This window comes from Delphinapterus leucas, chromosome 1 (assembly GCF_059928025.1).
Source record: "Delphinapterus leucas isolate spDelLeu-1000000601 "Yukka" chromosome 1, BTC_Dleu_Yukka2, whole genome shotgun sequence".
In the NCBI taxonomy this organism is placed as follows: domain Eukaryota; kingdom Metazoa; phylum Chordata; class Mammalia; order Artiodactyla; family Monodontidae; genus Delphinapterus; species Delphinapterus leucas.
Genome location: NC_143129.1, coordinates 155127396 through 155145584, shown reverse-complemented (window position 1 = coordinate 155145584; position 18189 = coordinate 155127396). Strand labels below are relative to the sequence as shown.

The following is an 18189-nucleotide window of genomic DNA, read 5'->3' as shown; positions in this document are numbered from 1 at the left end:
TGATGCCAATAGTTGTCATTACTTATTGAATGCTTACTGTGTGTCAGGGACCATCTCAGCACTTTACCAACAATTAATACTCTGAACCCTACGCAGTAGACAATATTATCATCCCCATTTTTCAGTTGAGGAAACTGAGGCACAGAGATAGATATTAAGAGTAATAAAGTTGCACAGCTAGTAAGTACCAGAGCCAGGACTCCAAAACTGGTGGTCTGCTGTAGATCTTGTGTTCTTAGTCATAATGTTTACAGTATAAATAATAAAGTAGCCACAGGATGGTAAATCTCCAATTCGATGTCACGAGCCCCAAGATTAAATATGGTTGTAGGAAACTACCCTGTTAAAAAGGATCAGATGTGTTGACAGGGGTGATGGAGTAGCGTATGCATCAGAAATATTGAGAAAAACCGATGAAGGAATTTGGAGTATGTTTTGTTATGGATTAAAATGAGAAGAAATGGAGGGATGTTGTGGTGAAATACAACGTACCTTTTAGGCAGGTAGTCTAAAACAGCATTGCATCCAATGCAAGGCATATATGTCAGTTTTCTAGTAGCCACATTTAAAAAGGTTAAAAAAAACAGGTAAAATTAACTTTAATAACATATTTTTCTTTAACCCCATTATTTCCAAAACATCATTTCAATATGTAATAAATATTAAAAATTATGAGATATTTAACGTTCTTTTATTGTACCAAGTCTTTAAAATCCAGAGTGTATTTTACAGCATATCTCACTTTGGACTAGCAACATCTCAAGTGCTCACCATATGGTAGTGGCTACCATATTGAGCAGTGCAAATCTAAGGGAACCTGGAGTCAAGACATACGCTCCTGGAAGTCTCACTCAGCCAAAGGTTCATTTGTTGAATTCTTGATTTACATTTCTGAAAATTTTATCTCAGAAGGTAAAGGGAGTGAAGAGTCCTGCCCCTGAGCAGAAAAGTGACTGATCGTTAGATGTTATTACAATTCTAAGAGAGAAATATTGGGCATAGTCAGATTTCAGAAGTCATTCATTCCTCAGATACTTAAATTATTTTATGCTGCTGCTATGGACTCAGAATTGTGCTAATTATCAGGGTGGATATGGAGCAGTGTAAGACACATTCCCTATTCTAATGGAGTGCACATGTTGAATTATGATAATAAGTGCTTCAAAGGAAAAGTACAGATTGAATGAGTGTTTAACAGGGGTTCTTAACCTAATTGTTTAGTGGAGGGGGTGGATCAGAAAGCCTCAGAGGAATGACATTTAAGCCGGAAGAAGGAGTGGAAGGTGGCTGTGAGAAGAGGCAGAGCGCATGCATTACAGGCAAAGGGGACAGTGAAAACCCTGAGGTAAGGAGGAGCTGAGGACCTTCAGAGAACTAAGACGAAGCAGCTGCCAGTGTGGGCGCAGTGGCAGTGAGAATAGCTAACACTAGTGCTTACTGAGTATCATCTAATACTGGGAAAACCCCTGTGAAATAGGCACCGTTGGGACTTCCCTGGCAGTCCAGTGGTTAAGACTAAGCCTTCCAGTGTAGGGGGTGCGGGTGCGAGTTCGATCCCTGGTCGAGGAGCTAAGATCCCACATGCCTCGCGGCCAAAAAACCAAAACATAAAACAGAAGTAATATTGTAACAAATTCAATAAAGACTTTAAAAATGGTCCACATCAAAAAAAATCTTAAAAAAAAGAAAAATAAGCACTCTTACTATCCCTGTTTCTCAGATGAGGAAATTAAGGCACAGAGCGTGTAAGTAACTTCACCAAGGCCTTATACTAATAAGCAGCAGAACCAGCGTTTGATCCGAGGTGCTCGAACTCAGGTGGACGCGGGTGAGAGAGAAGGCTGGTGAAGAAGATTCAGGTTGAAGCCGTGCTAGAGGTTCAGGACTTTGGCATAAGTACAGTGGTTCAAGGGCAGGTGGAGACTACATTATTTTGTGGGATTCTGTTAACAGAAAACAGCACAGGGGTTGGAAAAGTCCAGGAATAATTTATACCTTAACCACCAAGGGACAGGGGCAATGAACAAACAACAAATTAACGAGATGGACAATGTTTGCTTCATCCTGGTATACATGGTATGCAGCACAGTGCCTGATAATGTTTTATTCATCTTGCTATAAATGGTATATAGGCCTAAATAAATTTTCCAAAGAATGATAGGCTTCCTCTATCATTGTTCTGACTCTCCTGATTAATTGCCACAACATCCTTCTGAAGTAGACATTCTTTTCCTTTTTTAAAATTTATTTATTTATTTTTGGCTGCATTGGGTCTTTGTTGCTGCACGTGGGCTTTTCTCTAGTTGCAGCGAGTGGGACCTACTCTTCGTGGCAGTGCGCGGGCTTCTCATTGCCGTGGCTTCTCTTGTTGTGGAGCATGGGCTCTAGGCACACGGGCTTCAGTAGTTGTGGCACTTGGGCTCAGTAATTGTAGTTCGCGGGCTCTAGAGTGCAGGCTCAGTAGTTGTGGCGCATGGGCTTAGTTGCTCCGTGGCATGTGGGATCTTCCTGGACCAGGGCTCGAACCCGTGTCCCCTGCATTGGCAGGCGGATTCTTAACCACTGCACCACCAAGGAAGTCCCTGAAGTAGACATTCTTATCCACATGTTATAGATGAAGAAACTGAGGCCTGGGAAAACTAACTTGTCCAAGCTCACCTAGATAGCAAGTAGTAGAGCCAGATTTAAATCCAGATCTCTGACTTAGAAACCCTGCTTTCCCTTTGCCAGACTGCTCCAGTGAACTTCAGACTCAGAAGGATTAAGTATCAGGGATTAAAGCTCCATATGAGTATGGGTGCTGGGAGAACACAACCAATTCAGGGATTCTCAAACAGTAAAGCGGAAGAATCACTTGGGGGAGCTTGTTACGTATAGCTTCCCAAGCTCTCTCAGCTCTTAATTCAATTGGTCTCAGATGGTGCCCAGGAATCTGCATTTTAACAAGCACCTCAGGTGGTTCTGATGCTGCTGGTCCTTGGATCACACTTGGAAAAATACCATTCTAGCTGCTTTAATTAATTCTTGAGTCTTTAGTTCTGTTAAATCACCTCTTGAATGTGAAGAAAACTTAGAGATGATGTTTGTGAAAATGTAGTCGTTGACTTGGAAGGATCATGTATGGGGGGAATGTTGCGAGAAAACTCGAGTTAGGAAATGTTCCTGGTTTCAAGAGAGTGGATTCTATAAGAACTGATTGGTGAACTAGACTTCAGTTTGGCCTTGAAGAGTCAGTCATTCAAAATAACCTTCGAAACAAGGTGGAGAAATGGAAGCTGCACAGCAGTGGAATTCAGCAGCCTACGAACAAATAGTGTGAAGAAAATCTAATAGATCAGTGCTTGTTTATCCTCCATCTGGTGTATTCCCCTTTCCCTCCTCACTAGGCCAACCCTGCTCAGTCTTCAGGGTCACCTTCTCTTAAGACTCTTGCCTGAGTCAGGTTACTTTGTTACATGCTGTCATAAAACCACATTCTTATCCTTGGCACACTTAGTTTGTATTAATGTAGTATTTAGAGTGATTATTTGATTAGTTTTTTCCTCCATTACAGGGTAAATCTTGCGAGGGCAGAGAATGCCAATTTTTGCTTTCCATTGTATCCTTAGGGCCAGCCCAGTGCTAGCATGTATCAGGCTCTCCGTAAATTTGTTGACTGATAAATGAATGCATGCTCACCTTGCCTTTGTCCTCTTGGGACTTGGATGAGGACTTGATGGCATCCTGATCAAATTAGCAGGGAAATTAAGCTGGAAAGGGATTTACTAGCAGACAAAACAGCAGTCAAGCTTCACAATAGAAAATAGGCTGGATTTATCCAATGTAATAGGACGAATTGAATAATTGTGTGTGTCCCAAAAAAGCCAGCTGCATGAGGAGAGAATGGGGGATGTGTCTAAGCAGCAGCAAAAGGGAGAAAGTCAGAGAGGTTTCTTGGGTCAGTAGCATGGTAAAGCTTCGCCTGAAGTAAATAGAATCTAGGAGATTCTGAATCTGTGACCTCACCTGGGTATTGTGCTCTATTCTGGCCCCCATATTTTAAGTTGAAAAGTAGACCAACCAGAGTTCATTCGTAGGCACGTGATCTAAGATTTAAAATAGTGAGGGAACTTGAAACCATGCCGTTTTCTTTTTATTTTATTTTTATTTATTTTTGGCTGCGTTGGGTCTTTGCTTTCTCTAGTTGCAGCAAGCGGGGGCTACTCTTCGTTGTGCGGGCTTCTCATTGCGGTGGCTTCTCTTGTTGCAGAGCACGGGCTCTAGGGACGCGGGCTTCAGCAGTTGTGGCTCGCGGGCTCTAGAGCGCAGGCTCAGTAGCTGTGGTGCACGGGCTTAGTTGCTCCGCGGCATGTGGGATCTTCCCGGACCAGGGCTCGAACCCGTGTCCCCTGCATTGGCAGGCGGATTCTTAACCACTGCGCCACCAGGGAAGCCCGAAACCATGCCGTTTGAGCTACATTTAAGGAACCTGGAGATGTTTATTATGGAGAATCAAAGACTCAGAACCATCATCAGATGTTTGATAGCTTCCCCTTTGGCAGAGGTTCAGATTTTTCCCTGTGTGGCCTCAGGAGGTAAAACCCAAAGTGAGTTAGATATGTTCAAGAGAACAGATTTCAAGAGCAGGCCAAGGTAATATCAACAAGACAGACTCTGGCTCAGTGTGAAGAAATTTCCAACTCTGCCACCTAAGTGGGGGTGAGCCAAAAAAGCTGAGGGGAATGGCTGTGCAGGACTTCCTCCAGACTCAAAGAAGCAACACCTTGTTACCACTACTATGTGCATTTATGTGACACTTTTAACTTTACAGTGTGCTTTCACCCATCATTGGGGTAGGTGGTGGTATTTTATAGAGGAGGAAACTAAAATTCAAGCCCGGAGTCTCAGCTATCATATCACATTTTCTTTCCATAATACTGTAATTCTGTCTAAAACAAATCTATTCAAGTTTACACAACTCCCCTTCCCCCGATTCCAGAATTGTGGAAAAGAAGATGATACCAGTAAAGAACATACTAGTGAAAAAAAACTTGGTAAAAACAACTTTCAGGGAGGCAAAGTCCAAACAACAGACTGGGTTAGTTTTTCCATAAAGCAGATGAGGAAGGATGAGAACTCTTGAACAACAAAAGCCAGATGTTGATAAAAATGAAAAATTAGGAATCTCTGGTAAGATACTAAGAACATAGCTTGAAATAGAGAAGAAAATAAATATAGCTTGCGAGAGCAATTTCCCTCATTCATACATTCATTCAACAAATATTCAAACCCTTAGTGTGTCTTGGCACTGCGCTAGTTACTAGAGATACAACAAAGAACGATACAGACAGCCCCTACCTCCCTGGAGCTTCTACACTTGTAGGGGAAACCAACATTAAAAAATACACAAATTCTTCATTATGAACTGTGGTGGATGCTATTAAGTAGTCCAGACTGCTTTGTGAATGCCTAGCAGAGATAACCAACAGTGTAGGGAATCACGGAAAGGTTCATTTATTAAACCCAGAGTGGCCAGGATTTTAGTCCTAGAAGATGAAGTGAGCAAGTGTCCCCAACTGTCCTTATGGTGCTCCCTCCTTTAACCCTGGCTCAATATGGGCCAAAACTCCTTTCCTGGATATTTCCTTGCATAACTGAAACAGGCTGGCATTTGAAAAAAAGTCTTCACTAAGCACCAAAGAAGAACAAAAGGAAAAATATGGAGACTAGTGTTAAGATTACCTTACCTTAAGAAAAGTTGTACTGCGTGTGATTCATTTTAAATGCCGCGTTTGCTTTGCTTAGCTTAGAACATATAGTGAATTCGCTTATTCAGCAAAAGTTTATTGAGCATCCGATTGCCAAGCAACGCACCAGGCTCTGGGGATAGAGTGATAAACAGAGAGGGCTGCTGAACTGGGATATCCTTCCTATTCTGATAACACTGAGCCCAGCCCGTCCTTTTTTAGATAAGAACCTTGGCAAGGATCCAGCATAGTCAGCTTGCAGACGAGAGCGGTCACTAATACCATACCCACACCAGTTCAGCCAATCCTGAGGGAGAGGTTGCCTACTGGCATTGAGCACAGTTGCTCTTTCTCTGAGAAAGCCAAAGCCCAATACAAATGAATATATTTTATGGTGTTTATTGGTGCTCTAATCATACGTATGGAAGCCATCAGGCCTTGAATTTCTTATCAGGGTGTTGACAAAATACCAATGAAAAGTTAATATTAAATGTTTTACAGTACAGTATGTAAGTATACCCAAGTTAATAGACTAACACTGTGGGAAAGAAATTAGGCAATCTGGCAGAATTTTCGAGATGTTAATCAGGGAGAAGGCCGTCTTTTCTATTTATTTATTTATGAGAGTATCTCCTCTTGAGACCAAGGATCAGAGAAAGAGAGGGCAGGTAATTGCTGCAGTTTCCTTCTTTGCCAGTAGACCCCTTTTGTCTTTTTAGGAGTTTGGCAATAAGAGCGTTCAGTTTGATGGGACCTTTTGAGGGGGATGGTGGTTAGAAATGATGGGAAATAGCTATATCTGATTTCTCTAGCTAACGGAAATCATCCTGCAACTTACTGGTTTCTGATGTTGCCTTAGTCATCCTTGACACCTTGTTTTTTTGGCTTTTTTTTGGTTACTTTCCTCCCTACTTCAGTTAATCACCAGTTCTTGTCCACTTTTTTTTTTTTTTTGCGGTACGCGGGCCTCTCACTGTTGTGGCCTCTCCCGTTGCGGAGCGCAGGCTCCGGACGCACAGGCCCATCGGCCATGGCTCACGGGCCCAGCCACTCCTCGGCATGTGGGATCTTCCCAGACCGGGACACGAACCCGTGTCCCCTGCATCGGCAGGCGGACTCTCAACCACTGCGCCACCAGGGAAGCCCCTTGTCCATCTTATTTTAAAGATTCCTTAAAGTACAATTGAGCTCACTTCACTTGATCACTTGTCTTGAAGGTTAGTTCAACTGACTTTTCCAAGACTCTCTCAGTGAAAGGCAGTGCTGGTTTTACATTCTAGCACAACTACTTGTCTCTTCAGGAACAGTCTCAAGCAGTTCACAGAATGGCTACTTTGAGTAGCTCTGGTCTCGGCCATTGTCATCTCCCCTGGTTGTTAGGGGATCTTTCTAAGTCATGTGGTAGCCAGATGGAATTTTTTTTGAATGCAGATATAATAGTACTGCCCTGCTGAAAAAAGAGTTTGGTAGCTTGACCTAACTCTTGGATAAAATCCAAAATCCTAGCCAGAGCCTGCCTCAGGCCAGTGCAGGAAAACAGTACAACAGAGAGTAGTATTTCCCAAAATGTGATTTTAGATGGTGCAGAGACAAAACACAAAATAATACTAAATCACATCATATTGATGTTTAAATTGTCTTTTTGATTATGTCAAAGCATCCTTTCTATTTATAAACACCCATCGTGTTCCTTCTTGTAACCACTTTAAATCTTTTCTGCTCTTAAGTCCCCAGTTTGATCCAGTTATCACACTCAGTAGATGGGTTTTGCAGCTCACCAAGCCTGGGTTTGACTTCTGACCCTATGCCTACGAATTCTGCTAAGAATTCTGCTGAGAAATTAACTTTTTTGGACCTCAGCTTTCTTCTATTAAATGTTTTGTGTGAAGACTGAATGTAGTTACTTAGGTAAAGAGCCTAGTACTGGGCCTGGTAATAACCTGTAATAGTTGACTTCTATTATATTCTTATAAGTGCCATGCACCATGCTGAGTGCTTCATATGCATGGTTTCCCTTCATCTGCAGGACAGCACAATTAGATTGGTATTAGGATTTATCTCCATTTTACAAATGAGGACACTGAGGCTTAAATAGTTTAAGTACCTTTTCCACAATCTCACAGCTAATAAGAGGCTGAATTGGGATTCAAACCCAGGCTGTTTGAGTCTGAAATTCTTGTACTGAACTTTTACAGTGTACAATTGAATGTATTTTAGGTGCTTAATAAATATGAGTTCCTTCCCTCTTCTTCCTTCTCCTCTCATCCATGCCATTTCCTAATATCTGTTTCTGTACCTCTTTATGCTTGCCTTCTGAGGAAGAAAGACTTCCTTCATCTTTAGTCATTGCATCTCTGCTCTCCACACTCTTCTCCGACATCAGGCACCCTTCATTATTGCTTTTCCAGGACTTTTTCCATCTCTTCTCCATGCATATTTCCCCATTATTGAAAAAAAAAAGCTTCACTTCCTTTCAACATCCCGTTTCCCAACAGGTAGTCACTGACTTCTGCTCACTTCCTCACAGCCTGTCATTTCCGCCTCACTAGGAACACTGGAGGAGAAATTTGCAGTTTGTCTAAACAGGAGGAGAGTAATCTTTTCATCTGAGGCAAGAGTAAGGGGGTAAAGGAATGTTACAGATAAGGGTTAATCTGGAGGAAACATTGGGGGAGTTCACACCAGTTGACCCTTATTTTCTCTGCGAAACAGTAGGCACATTTATCTGCTGGGATGGCGGGGGTTGAGAGATTGGAAAACCTGAGTGGAATAAGGAAAGGTTACTGACCAGGGAGAAATAAAAGGATTGGTAAAGGCCACTAGAAGTGGCACCACTGGCGAGTTGACAAGTTTCTTTCTGTCAAAGTACAGCTGGTGTGGTATTTGTGTGGATAAGGAAGAAAGTCAAATTCATCCTGAGTCAAGATTTAGCTGGGCTTGTGTAGTGACAGGTGAGGACACGGGCAAGGGAACTGACACCTGTTAGGACACAGTTGAACCGACTGCCCATGAGGCAGCGGAAGGAAGGAACTAGAGCGTTGACAGCTGAGAAGGGTGTGGGTGGGAGACTGTGACCCACAGAAGTTGGGCTTTGAGGTCTTTAGTAGGCTTGCCATTCACCCAGTGAAGATCCTTTAGTGCGTGCTGATGTCAAGGCTTATTAGGAGAAACTGCCAGGCATTATTGTCTGCTCTGTTTTAAGCAATTTGCTAAGCACAGGGACACAAAAATAGAGCAAGGCACAATCCCCACCCTCAAAGAACTTAGAGTTTATAGGAGAAACTCACATACCCGTTGAAATGTGCAAAAGTCACTTGGTCTACATAGAGGTCTTTATAGGGGGAATGGGAGCCAAGAGTTGAGAATTGAATCCTTGGGAAGCCCTTGCACTGAGGTGGGGGTAAACATTTCACTTCTGCTGCCTTACCTCTCACTAATGGATTCTGAGCTCTTTGGACAAGTTACTTGCACCATGATCTATATGTACTAGGAACTAGTGAATTTTTATGGATTTATTAAATGTCTCTTTGTCCCCAGGTGGAAGAAGCTGGGCAGGTGTTCCTGTTGATGAAAAAGGATTATCGAATATCCCGAAATGTTCGCCTGGCTTGGTTCCTCAATCACCTGCATCAGACTGTGCAGGCCACGCCCCAGGAGATGCTGGTGAGGCCCAGAGACACACAGGATGTGAAGGGCTAGCCCCGAGGATCTGTTTTTTTAGGAGGGTGCTGGAAACACTCAGGAGGGGAGACTAACTCTGAGGGGTCTGATTCTAGGAGGGGCAAGTGACTTTGCCCACAAGATGATTCCCCAGGGGAAATCTTGTTTAATTGTTTTTCCAGCTCGGAAGAGTGCTTGGTTGGGTTGCAGAAGGTAGAACCAATGGTGTGTCATTTTGGATATGGAAGTCAGGTCCTGGAAAGAAAGGGGTGACTTCCTGACTCTTCCCTTTCCTCCCCGTCCTAAATGTCAGCTTCAGTCTGAGCAGGAGTTGGAAGTCCTCAGTGTCCTGCCTCCTGGATGGCAGCCAGAGGAACCGGTGGTCCCCAGGCCATTCCTCCTTGTACCATCCACCCGGGTCACCTTCCTGGCCTGGCAGTATCGGTTTGTCATTGAGCTGGACCTCAGCCCATCTACTGGCATTGTGGTAAGGGGTTGGTTGAGGGGAGGCAGTGGGAAGAAAGGATTGGGTGGGAAGTGAGGAGAAGAGGAGGGGCCTGGGATAAGTGAAGAATGATCCCACAATGATGCCGTTTTGGAAAGGAGACAGGTTTCCTTTACACAACGGAAGGAGTGGGGGGTGTTTGAAGACAGATCCCATTCATCTGTGGCACCGTATTTGGATGTGTGATCAACCTTAAGAGTCCCACTGACCCATGGAAGCTGCTTGTTTCTGCCCTCCGCTCAGGGCTGCCTTTGGTTACCCTTGAGAGACCTTTCTCTGCATTGCCCTCAGGATGATTCCACAGGCGAGATCTTGTTTGATGAAGTTTTCCATGCCCTCTCCCGCTGCCTAGGCGGGCTGCTCCAGCCCTTCCGAGTGCCTGGATCTTGCATCGACTTCCAACCTGAGATCTACGTCACTATCCAGGCCTACTCCTCAATCATTGGCTTGCAGTCCCACCAGGTATTGCATCCTTTCTTCAAGTTTGTATCCTCAGACCTAATTTCGGATAGTCCACTGACCAAGTCCTTATCCTGTCTCCACTGTCCGTGCCCAAAGTCCCCAGCTCTCCTCGAACCTGTTCCTAGTCATCTCTGTGAGTCTCTGTCCTCTTAAGAAGCATCCATTGCTCTGGTCTTAAAGGGCCTTCCCATAGCATTAGGTGAGTTGGCATTGACTGGACAAATGCCCCTCTCATTCCTCCTCTAAGTCTCTGGTCCTGGCCACTGAATGACTGTTTTCTCTCCCCCGCTCCCTTTAGTTCCATCAGAAGGTTAGCTAATGTCCTAACTCCTTGCACTACCAGCAGGAGAAACAAAGACCCAGAAACATAATTTCTTCCAAGGACAGAGGAGGGTCATTTTTCTCCTAGAGCCCTGTGAACTGGTGGGTGTAACGCTGACCACACAGATAATTATAGGGCTTATCCAGCACCCAAGCAGGCCATCAGAAGGCACTCCTTTTTGGAGAACGGCCAAGTCTGTTACTGGAATATCTGTATTGGGCTTAGATAAGCATTGGTCCAGTTTCCCTTCATCTACTCTTAACCACCCTCAACTCACTGGTAGAGGCTTACCCTGAAATTGTCCCTGATGGCTTCATTGTCACCTTAGCTATCAAACTGGCTTTGAGAGAGGGGGATGCAAGGAACAGTATCTGAGGGGCTGAAATATACACAAGGCAATTGGTACATGCCTGGATCCCAGCCCTCTGCCCTGGTTTAAAGTGTTCTCCTAGTGCAGGTGTTAGGACTGTTGGTTGTGGGCTACATCCCCAGACTTTGCAGGTGCTCACAGTCAAGGCGGGAAAAGCTTGGATATTAGGTAATCACTCAACACTTGGTTCACTTTGACAAACACTTACTAAAGCCTGATCTATGCCAGGCCTGGGCTAGGTCCTGGAGACACATGAATCAGACCCTGTCCCTATCCTGATGGGAGGGGTTGAGAGTTAGTTGCGGAGACAGATATTAAAGGGGGTAATTTCAGTTGAATGTGATAAGGGCACTGATAAGTTTTGACTCGTGATATGGGAGCACCCAGCCAAGCCTGGGGCAGCAACAGGAGAGACTTTTGGACAAAGAGGCATTTGAACTGAATCTTGAAGGATGAATTGATGTTAACTATTCAAAGAAGAGGAAATGGGCTTTCCAGGCAGAGGGGCCAGCAAAAGCAAAGGCACAGAGCTATGAAACTGTGCTCTCAATCACAGGGGTTCTAGGGAACTACATGTTACTCAGTTGGACACAATGAAGTTTGAATGATGGGGGGAGGGTTAGGGGGGTGGTAAAGAGGAGACTGGAGAGATAAGTGGGGGCAGAATTATGAAAGGCCTTGAATGTCATGGCTAAGAACTTGTACTTTATTCTGTAGGGGAGTTTAGTGTGGTGGTGAAGAGCACTGGATCTGGAATAACAGTGCCTTATGTGCTTCCTGGCTATACCACTTACTGGCTGTGTGCTCTTAGGCAAGTTACTTAACCTCTCTGTGCATCTGGGTCTTTTCTCCAAAATGGGGATGTCAACAGTACCAGTGTTGCATGGTGATTGAATTAATACATGTCAAGCATTTAAAACGGTGCCTGCCACATAGAAAACATGCAAATGTTAGCTTTTAAAACTATTAGCCATGGGTAGAGAACCACTGGAGGTTTGGAATGTCAGTGACAGGATCAGATGCGAACACTAGGAAGATCACACTTGTTTGTGGCTGGTGAGAAAGATGGATGGGGGACAAATTCTGGATTGGGGAGAACAGGCAGAAGAGTATTGCAGCATGGGAGAGGAGATAAGTCCTGAACAAGGACAGCAGCTGTGGAGAAGACAAGGAGTGAGAACTTAGGTAAGCCTCCAGGGCCACTTGCCACTAAGTCAGCTAAGAAGTCAGACAGCTTCCTCACTTGTCTCTGTAGCTCCCTCAAGATGCATCCTGCTGTTTTTCAAAACAAACAAACAAACAAACAAACAAAAAGTCACGTTTATAATACATGCCCAGTGAAGATGATTTGAAAAATACGTAAAATATAAAAAACTCACAAAACTCACTCATAATAACCACCCAGAAATAACTATAACTACTATTGACATGTTGTGGACTGTGTTTCTTCTCTTTGAGTTTGTGTTTACTTCCCTCGCCACCACCCCTCCATCCAGAGAGAGGAGAAACATCAGGCTCATTCTAAACACACAGTTCTACATCCTGCTTTTTTAACGTGTGATACGGGCATTTTTCCATGTCACTAAATATTTTTGAAAACACAATTTTTAATGACCACTTGTCTTCATATTTTATCATATTTTGTCATTATATATTTAGCCAAACCTTTACTGTTGGACCCTTAGGTTGACCCAGTTTTCACTCTTCTAAACAATACAGCTCTGAGCATCTTTCTCACCTTTTCACAGCCCCAGTTCCCACTATTCCTCTGATTCTGTTTCTCTTCTCACAGTCAGGCCTTTAGTGGTCCAGAGTCCCGCTCTGCCCTCTTCTGGCTGTCCCCACCCACTCACCCAGTTCTGAATAGAGAGAAGAAGTAGCTGTTGCACGGGGGGGCAGGGGTTGGGGAGAAGTGGGCAGGCTGTAGGAGTCTGATGGGGGCAGGGAGAGAGGAGAGATCCCGAGGGCCACCACAGGGACCACCAGGCCTTTATAAAATTTTTAGGATGGGGGCACTTATTTATATCTAGAGTAGAAGGAAGGAAACCCCATGGAGAGAGAATGAAGGTATTAGATAAAAGATCCAAGAGTAGATGGAGCGATTAGCTTTAGGGAGAAAAAGGAGGAAGAGGAATCTTTTCTTCTGAGCCTGAAAGGAAGAACTAGAACACATAGATATAAACATCTAGCAAACACTGAGGACATTTTCGATGGGTTGGAGAGCAGTACACCCTCAGGGTTAGGGTGAGTGGGTAGTTCCTGTTGACTTGTTTCCTTTCTCTGTGAAGAGGGGGGTGGGGATTATCTGCTGAGGGTAAAAGGAAGGAAGGAGCATTCACTGGGGGAATAAGATTTTGAGCTTAAAAAAGAGAAAAGGTCCAGAACAGCTTCTGTGTGCAGTGCTTAGAAATCAGCAAGAATAAGAAAGTATGAGTCAATGAGAAAGGCTTTGCCTGACCAGATAGGGCAGCTTATAGACAATGTTCCAGAGGCCGAGGTGGAGGAAACTGGAAGATCTTCTGGTGCCTCCATGCTTGGGGAAGCCCAGTGTGGAGAATAAACAGGGAGACCAGAGGGGTACTGCCCAGTGTCCCCCTGACCTTCACGGCTTGCTCTTTCCATCGTGCTTCTCAGGTGCTGGTCCAGGGCTGCCTTTTGGACCCTTCCCAGCGGGAGGTGTTCCTGCAACAGGTGTATGAGCAGCTCTGTCTCTTTGAGGATAAGGTGGCCACCATGCTGCAGCAGCAGTATGATCCCCAGAGCCAGGTATGTGGGAGAGAAAGTGGGTAGAGGCCACTTAGAAAGAGGAGCTGTTAAGGGACAGAGAGGAGAGAGGAAGGACAAGCCAAATATTATAGAGGGAAAAGACAGCAGAAAAAAAGGGCTAAAAGCCGGGGACAGAGGGAGCCAAGGAAAGAAGTGATAGCGAGTGCACACAACAGGTTTCCTGTTGAAGAGCGCTCGGATACACTCCCCAAGACACACGTTCTTGCTGGGAGAAAACGTGAAGACAATTTGCTTGTGTTTTTTCAGTCCTGCATCTTCTCCCCCAGTGGCTCTGAGAAGGTGATCATGGGTGACTTTGATCTCTAGTATTTTGTACAATCAGTGATAAAGCTGCTTGGGCTCACTACAGTGCACTTTCTCATTCCTTTAGATATCCTAGAAGTAGCCAGGCAGATAGCAGGTCTGTATGTCTGAAGACTTAATCTGATGGATGTGTAAGACATTTCATAATGGCGATGGGAAAAATATGGAAAAGGGGCCTTATTGGCAAAAGGTGGGGAAGCCCTGCTGCAGTGCAGTGTGGTGCTTCATCTGGTGCTGGACCCCCTGCCCATCTGAGGGTCAGTATCCAAGCACACACTAGGGGAGGGAGCATAGTCAGGACTTGGCCGCACAGTAGGGGAATTGGGGCCCTCACAGGATTAGGCCCGTCTGGCCTGGGCAATGCTGGGCTATAAATTCTGATTTTGCTGTGGAGGGGGCAGCAGTGCCATCTGTCCCATTCTATCTTTTCTGTAACTTGAACCAGGCAGAGGACCAGTCCCCAGACTCAGGGGAGCCCCCGGGCCGGAAAGTGGGAGTCTCCATGGTGACAGCTGATCTTGGACTGGTCAGTATGATCCGTCAGGGCATCTTGGCACTGCAGTTGCTGCCATCAAACTCTAGTGCAGGTCAGTAGAAGGAATGTCGGTGGGATTGGGGAAAAGGGGGAATACAGGAAGGGAAGGGGGCATTATCAGCAAAGATAGAGGTTCCAGGGGATCAGTGGGCCCCAGGGAAGAGTGTCTATTTCCTTGTTTGTAAAAGGTAAGTGTTTATTAGTGTATATCTCAAGTACCCCCTGCTCTGACAACCGTCATGGACCCTAGTGGGAAGGAGTAGAGCACCAAGGTCGTCACTTAGGAGGAAGTTGGGATCCAGCCCTCCAGAGGAAGGAACAGGAGGGAAGGAGAGAAGGAAAGGTGCTGGAGGATTATAAAACACATTGGTTGGTGGACACTGACGCCCCGTCCATCAGATGGCTCCCCGTGACTTTGATCAGGCCAGGGTCCCCAGGTCTGAGTCTGATGCTTCCTGCTCCAGGTATCATTGTGATCACAGATGGGGTGACCAGTGTCCCTGATGTTGCTGTCTGTGAGACGTTGCTGAACCAGCTTCGCAGTGGCACTGTGGCTTGTTCCTTTGTGCAGGTGAGGACTTTCTGGGAAGGAGGAGAGGGAAGTGTCGTATATCACAAGGTGGGCTGTGGCTGGTTACTTTCTTGCAGGCAATGATTTCCCAGGTAAAGCCAATGACATAGTTCTGGAGGGTGTGGGGGACATCATGTCTAGAACAGGGTAGGTACTGTGGTGGGAGAGGACTCTCATCTTTGTCCTCTTTCCTTAGGATGTGAGAGACAGCATGTTATAGGAAGAAGAATGCAGAATTTGCAGTCTGGCAGTCAGTTCCAGTCCCACCTCTTATTAGATTAATTATTACTGTTTTGGTTGCAAGGGTCAGAAAACCCAGCTCAAACTGGCTTAAGCAGAGGAGGGAGTAGGTATATTCAGGGACCTGCAGCCAGTTTGGATTGACAGACTATAGGATAGGAGGCAGAGAGCTGTGGGAAACAAGGCTGGAGGGTAGGCATAGGCCACGCATGGAAAGCTGCTTCTGCTGTGTTAGGCGTTCCAGCATAATTCTGCGGGTGATACAGATATATGGAAGGAAAACCACTAGCTGGGTTTATGTTTTATAAGGTCACTCGTGTTGTTGGGGGAAGGGCAGGAGAGAAGGCAGGGAGGCTGTTAATTGCAGTGGTCAGGTAAGAGAGGATCAGGGTTTAAACTGGGGGAATTCAGGGTAAGAGAGAAGGGGGTAGGATTGAGGAAATGAAGCGGTAGAGTCAACATAACTTGTGATCAGCAGAATGTAAGGGGTGAGCAAGAGAGAGGGGCTAAGGATGTCTCCAGGTTTCTGACTTCACTGATGACTGTGTATCTGGCAGAGCAAACAGAGAGCAGCAGTTGGGGTGGAGTGAGGACAGGACGGTGAATCCAGGTGTTGTGCATGTTGTGTTTGAGGTGCCTGTGGGTCAACAGGGTAGCTGTAAAGCATCACCTCTGGAGTTAGGCATGCCTGGCCGGCATCCTGGCTTCAGTTACTGGCTGTGTGACATGGGGCACATCACTGTCGCTTCTTGGTTGGATTCATTTGTAAATGGGTGAGATGATGCATTTAAAGGGCTTAGCATAATTACGTAATAAATGACTGCTGTTCATAGCAGCTAGCAGTTGGATATGCAGATCGGATACTCAAGAGACAGCACTAGCTGAGAGATAGCAAGTTAGGATTTGGCAGCCTACACATGGTGTTTGAGAAGGGAGGAGGGTCCCCAAAGAACCTGGGGGCCGCCAGTGTTCAAAGATCTTTCATAGGAAGAGGGCCCAGCAAAGAATGAAGGAAAATCATCAGACAAGAGCCAGGAGCTCTGGTGTCAAAAATTTCAGAGTTTGGGGGAAAAAAGCAGAACTTAACAGCATGAGATGCAGCAGAGAGATCATGTAAAATGAGGAATGAAAAGTGCCCTTTGGGAGATCAGCTTGGTGCTTTGTGACCACCTAGAGAAGCGGGATAGGGAGGGTGGGAGGGAGACTCAAGAGGGAGGGGATATGGGGATATATGTAAATGTATAGCTGATTCACTGTGTTATAAAGCAGAAACTAACACACCATTGTAAAGCAATTATACTCCAATAAAGATGTTAAATAAAAAAAAAAAAGAAAAGTGCCCTTTGGGTTTGGCGATTAGGAGGTGGTTATGGGGATTTTTTTCCAGGTCATTTCAGTGAAGAGGCGGCGAGGGAAATGATTGCAGTGGATTGAAGAGTGGATAGAAGAGAAGGAAGTAGAGAAAAGTGTTGACACCCAGAATTTGGTTGTTCAGATCAAGTTGGGAGCGAGAGAGAGAATGGCAGCCAGAGGGGAGTACAGGGTGGAAGGAGAGGGGTGTTCTGCTTTGTTTTGTTTTTTAAGCTAGAGACTTCAGCGTGTTTCCAAGGAGCTGTGGTGAAGCAGAGTTTGAAAATAAGGGAAAGGAAAGGAAGCCGGATGGAGTAAAGTCCCTAAATTGACAGGAGGGCATTGGCTCAAGAAACAGATGGAGGGACTCTTTAGGAGCAGGAGAGTGTCACTTCTTCTTTGAGACTAGAAGGATAGAAGTGAAGATGTAGATAAATTCTGCCAAGGGGGCCTCTGATTTCTCTCCAAAGTAGAAGGTGAGGGTGTGTACTGGAGGGAGGGAGGGAGGGAGGGAGGCAGAGCCAGGAAGGACGAGCGGCACTGAGGACGGCCCTGAAGGACTAGCTGGGTTGGGTGTCGTATGTTTTGATGTGGTGCCAACCTACACAGCTATGCAGGGTTTTTTTCCATTTGGGATTCACTGAGATCTCATTTGGGACCTGGGTATAGAACTTGTGATCCTAGTAGGGGTTTTCAGGTGGAAGCAGAGAAAAGGTGAAGGCAGCCAGGGAGTTGAGAATGATGCATAAGAAGTTGCTTGACCATGGGGTCCAGGCTGGGTTGAGAAAGGAGGGCCAGGAGGACATGGATAGATTTGAAAAGAGTAGAGGTTCAAGGCCTGGGAGCCTTAAGGAAGTCAAAGAGCAGCAAGAGGAGGATGGAAGGAACCTAAAAATGGGACAAAGTTGTGTGTAATCAGTTGGATGTGGCAAGTGAATTTGCAAAGAGGAAGTAGTTCCAGGTGAAGCCCAGGGCTAATGTGTAGTCAGCGGGACACGGGCGTTCTCTAGTTGCGACTAGCACGACTAGCGAGGGCTGCTCTTCGTTGCGGTGCACGGACTTTGCATTGTGGTGGCTTCTCTTGTTGCGGAGCATGGACTCTAGGCCTGTGGGCTTCAGTAGTTGTGGCGCGTGGGCTCAGTAGTTGTGGCTCACGGGCTCTAGAGTGCAAGCTCAGTAGTTGTGGCGCAGGGCTTAGCTGCTCCACGGCATGTGAGATCTTCCCGGACCAGGAATCGAACCCATATCCCTTGCATTGGCAGGCAGATTCTCAACCACTGCGCCACCAGGGAAGTCCCCTGACTAGTAAACATTTTAAGCTTTGTGGTCCATGTGGTTGTCACAACTACTCAGCTGTG

The 18189-nt window shown here is 45.5% G+C and overlaps 1 protein-coding gene across 5 annotated transcripts in view; it reads left to right on the top strand.

Moving 5' to 3' along the window:
- SZT2 (SZT2 subunit of KICSTOR complex) overlaps nt 1-18189 on the top strand; it is a 51179-nt gene that overhangs the window by 954 nt on the left and 32036 nt on the right. For 2 of the 5 annotated variants that reach the window (XM_022575475.3, XM_089894630.1), the window contains exons 2-7: nt 9264-9389; nt 9700-9873; nt 10183-10353; nt 13680-13811; nt 14581-14722; nt 15135-15241. In XM_022575475.3, coding sequence (XP_022431183.2) covers nt 9264-9389; nt 9700-9873; nt 10183-10353; nt 13680-13811; nt 14581-14722; nt 15135-15241 — 852 coding nt within the window. Of the gene's footprint in view, nt 1-9263; nt 9390-9699; nt 9874-10182; nt 10354-13679; nt 13812-14580; nt 14723-15134; nt 15242-18189 lie in introns of those variants that run through there. The other 3 variants (XM_089894631.1, XM_089894641.1, XM_089894644.1) reach the window with 3 other exon arrangements.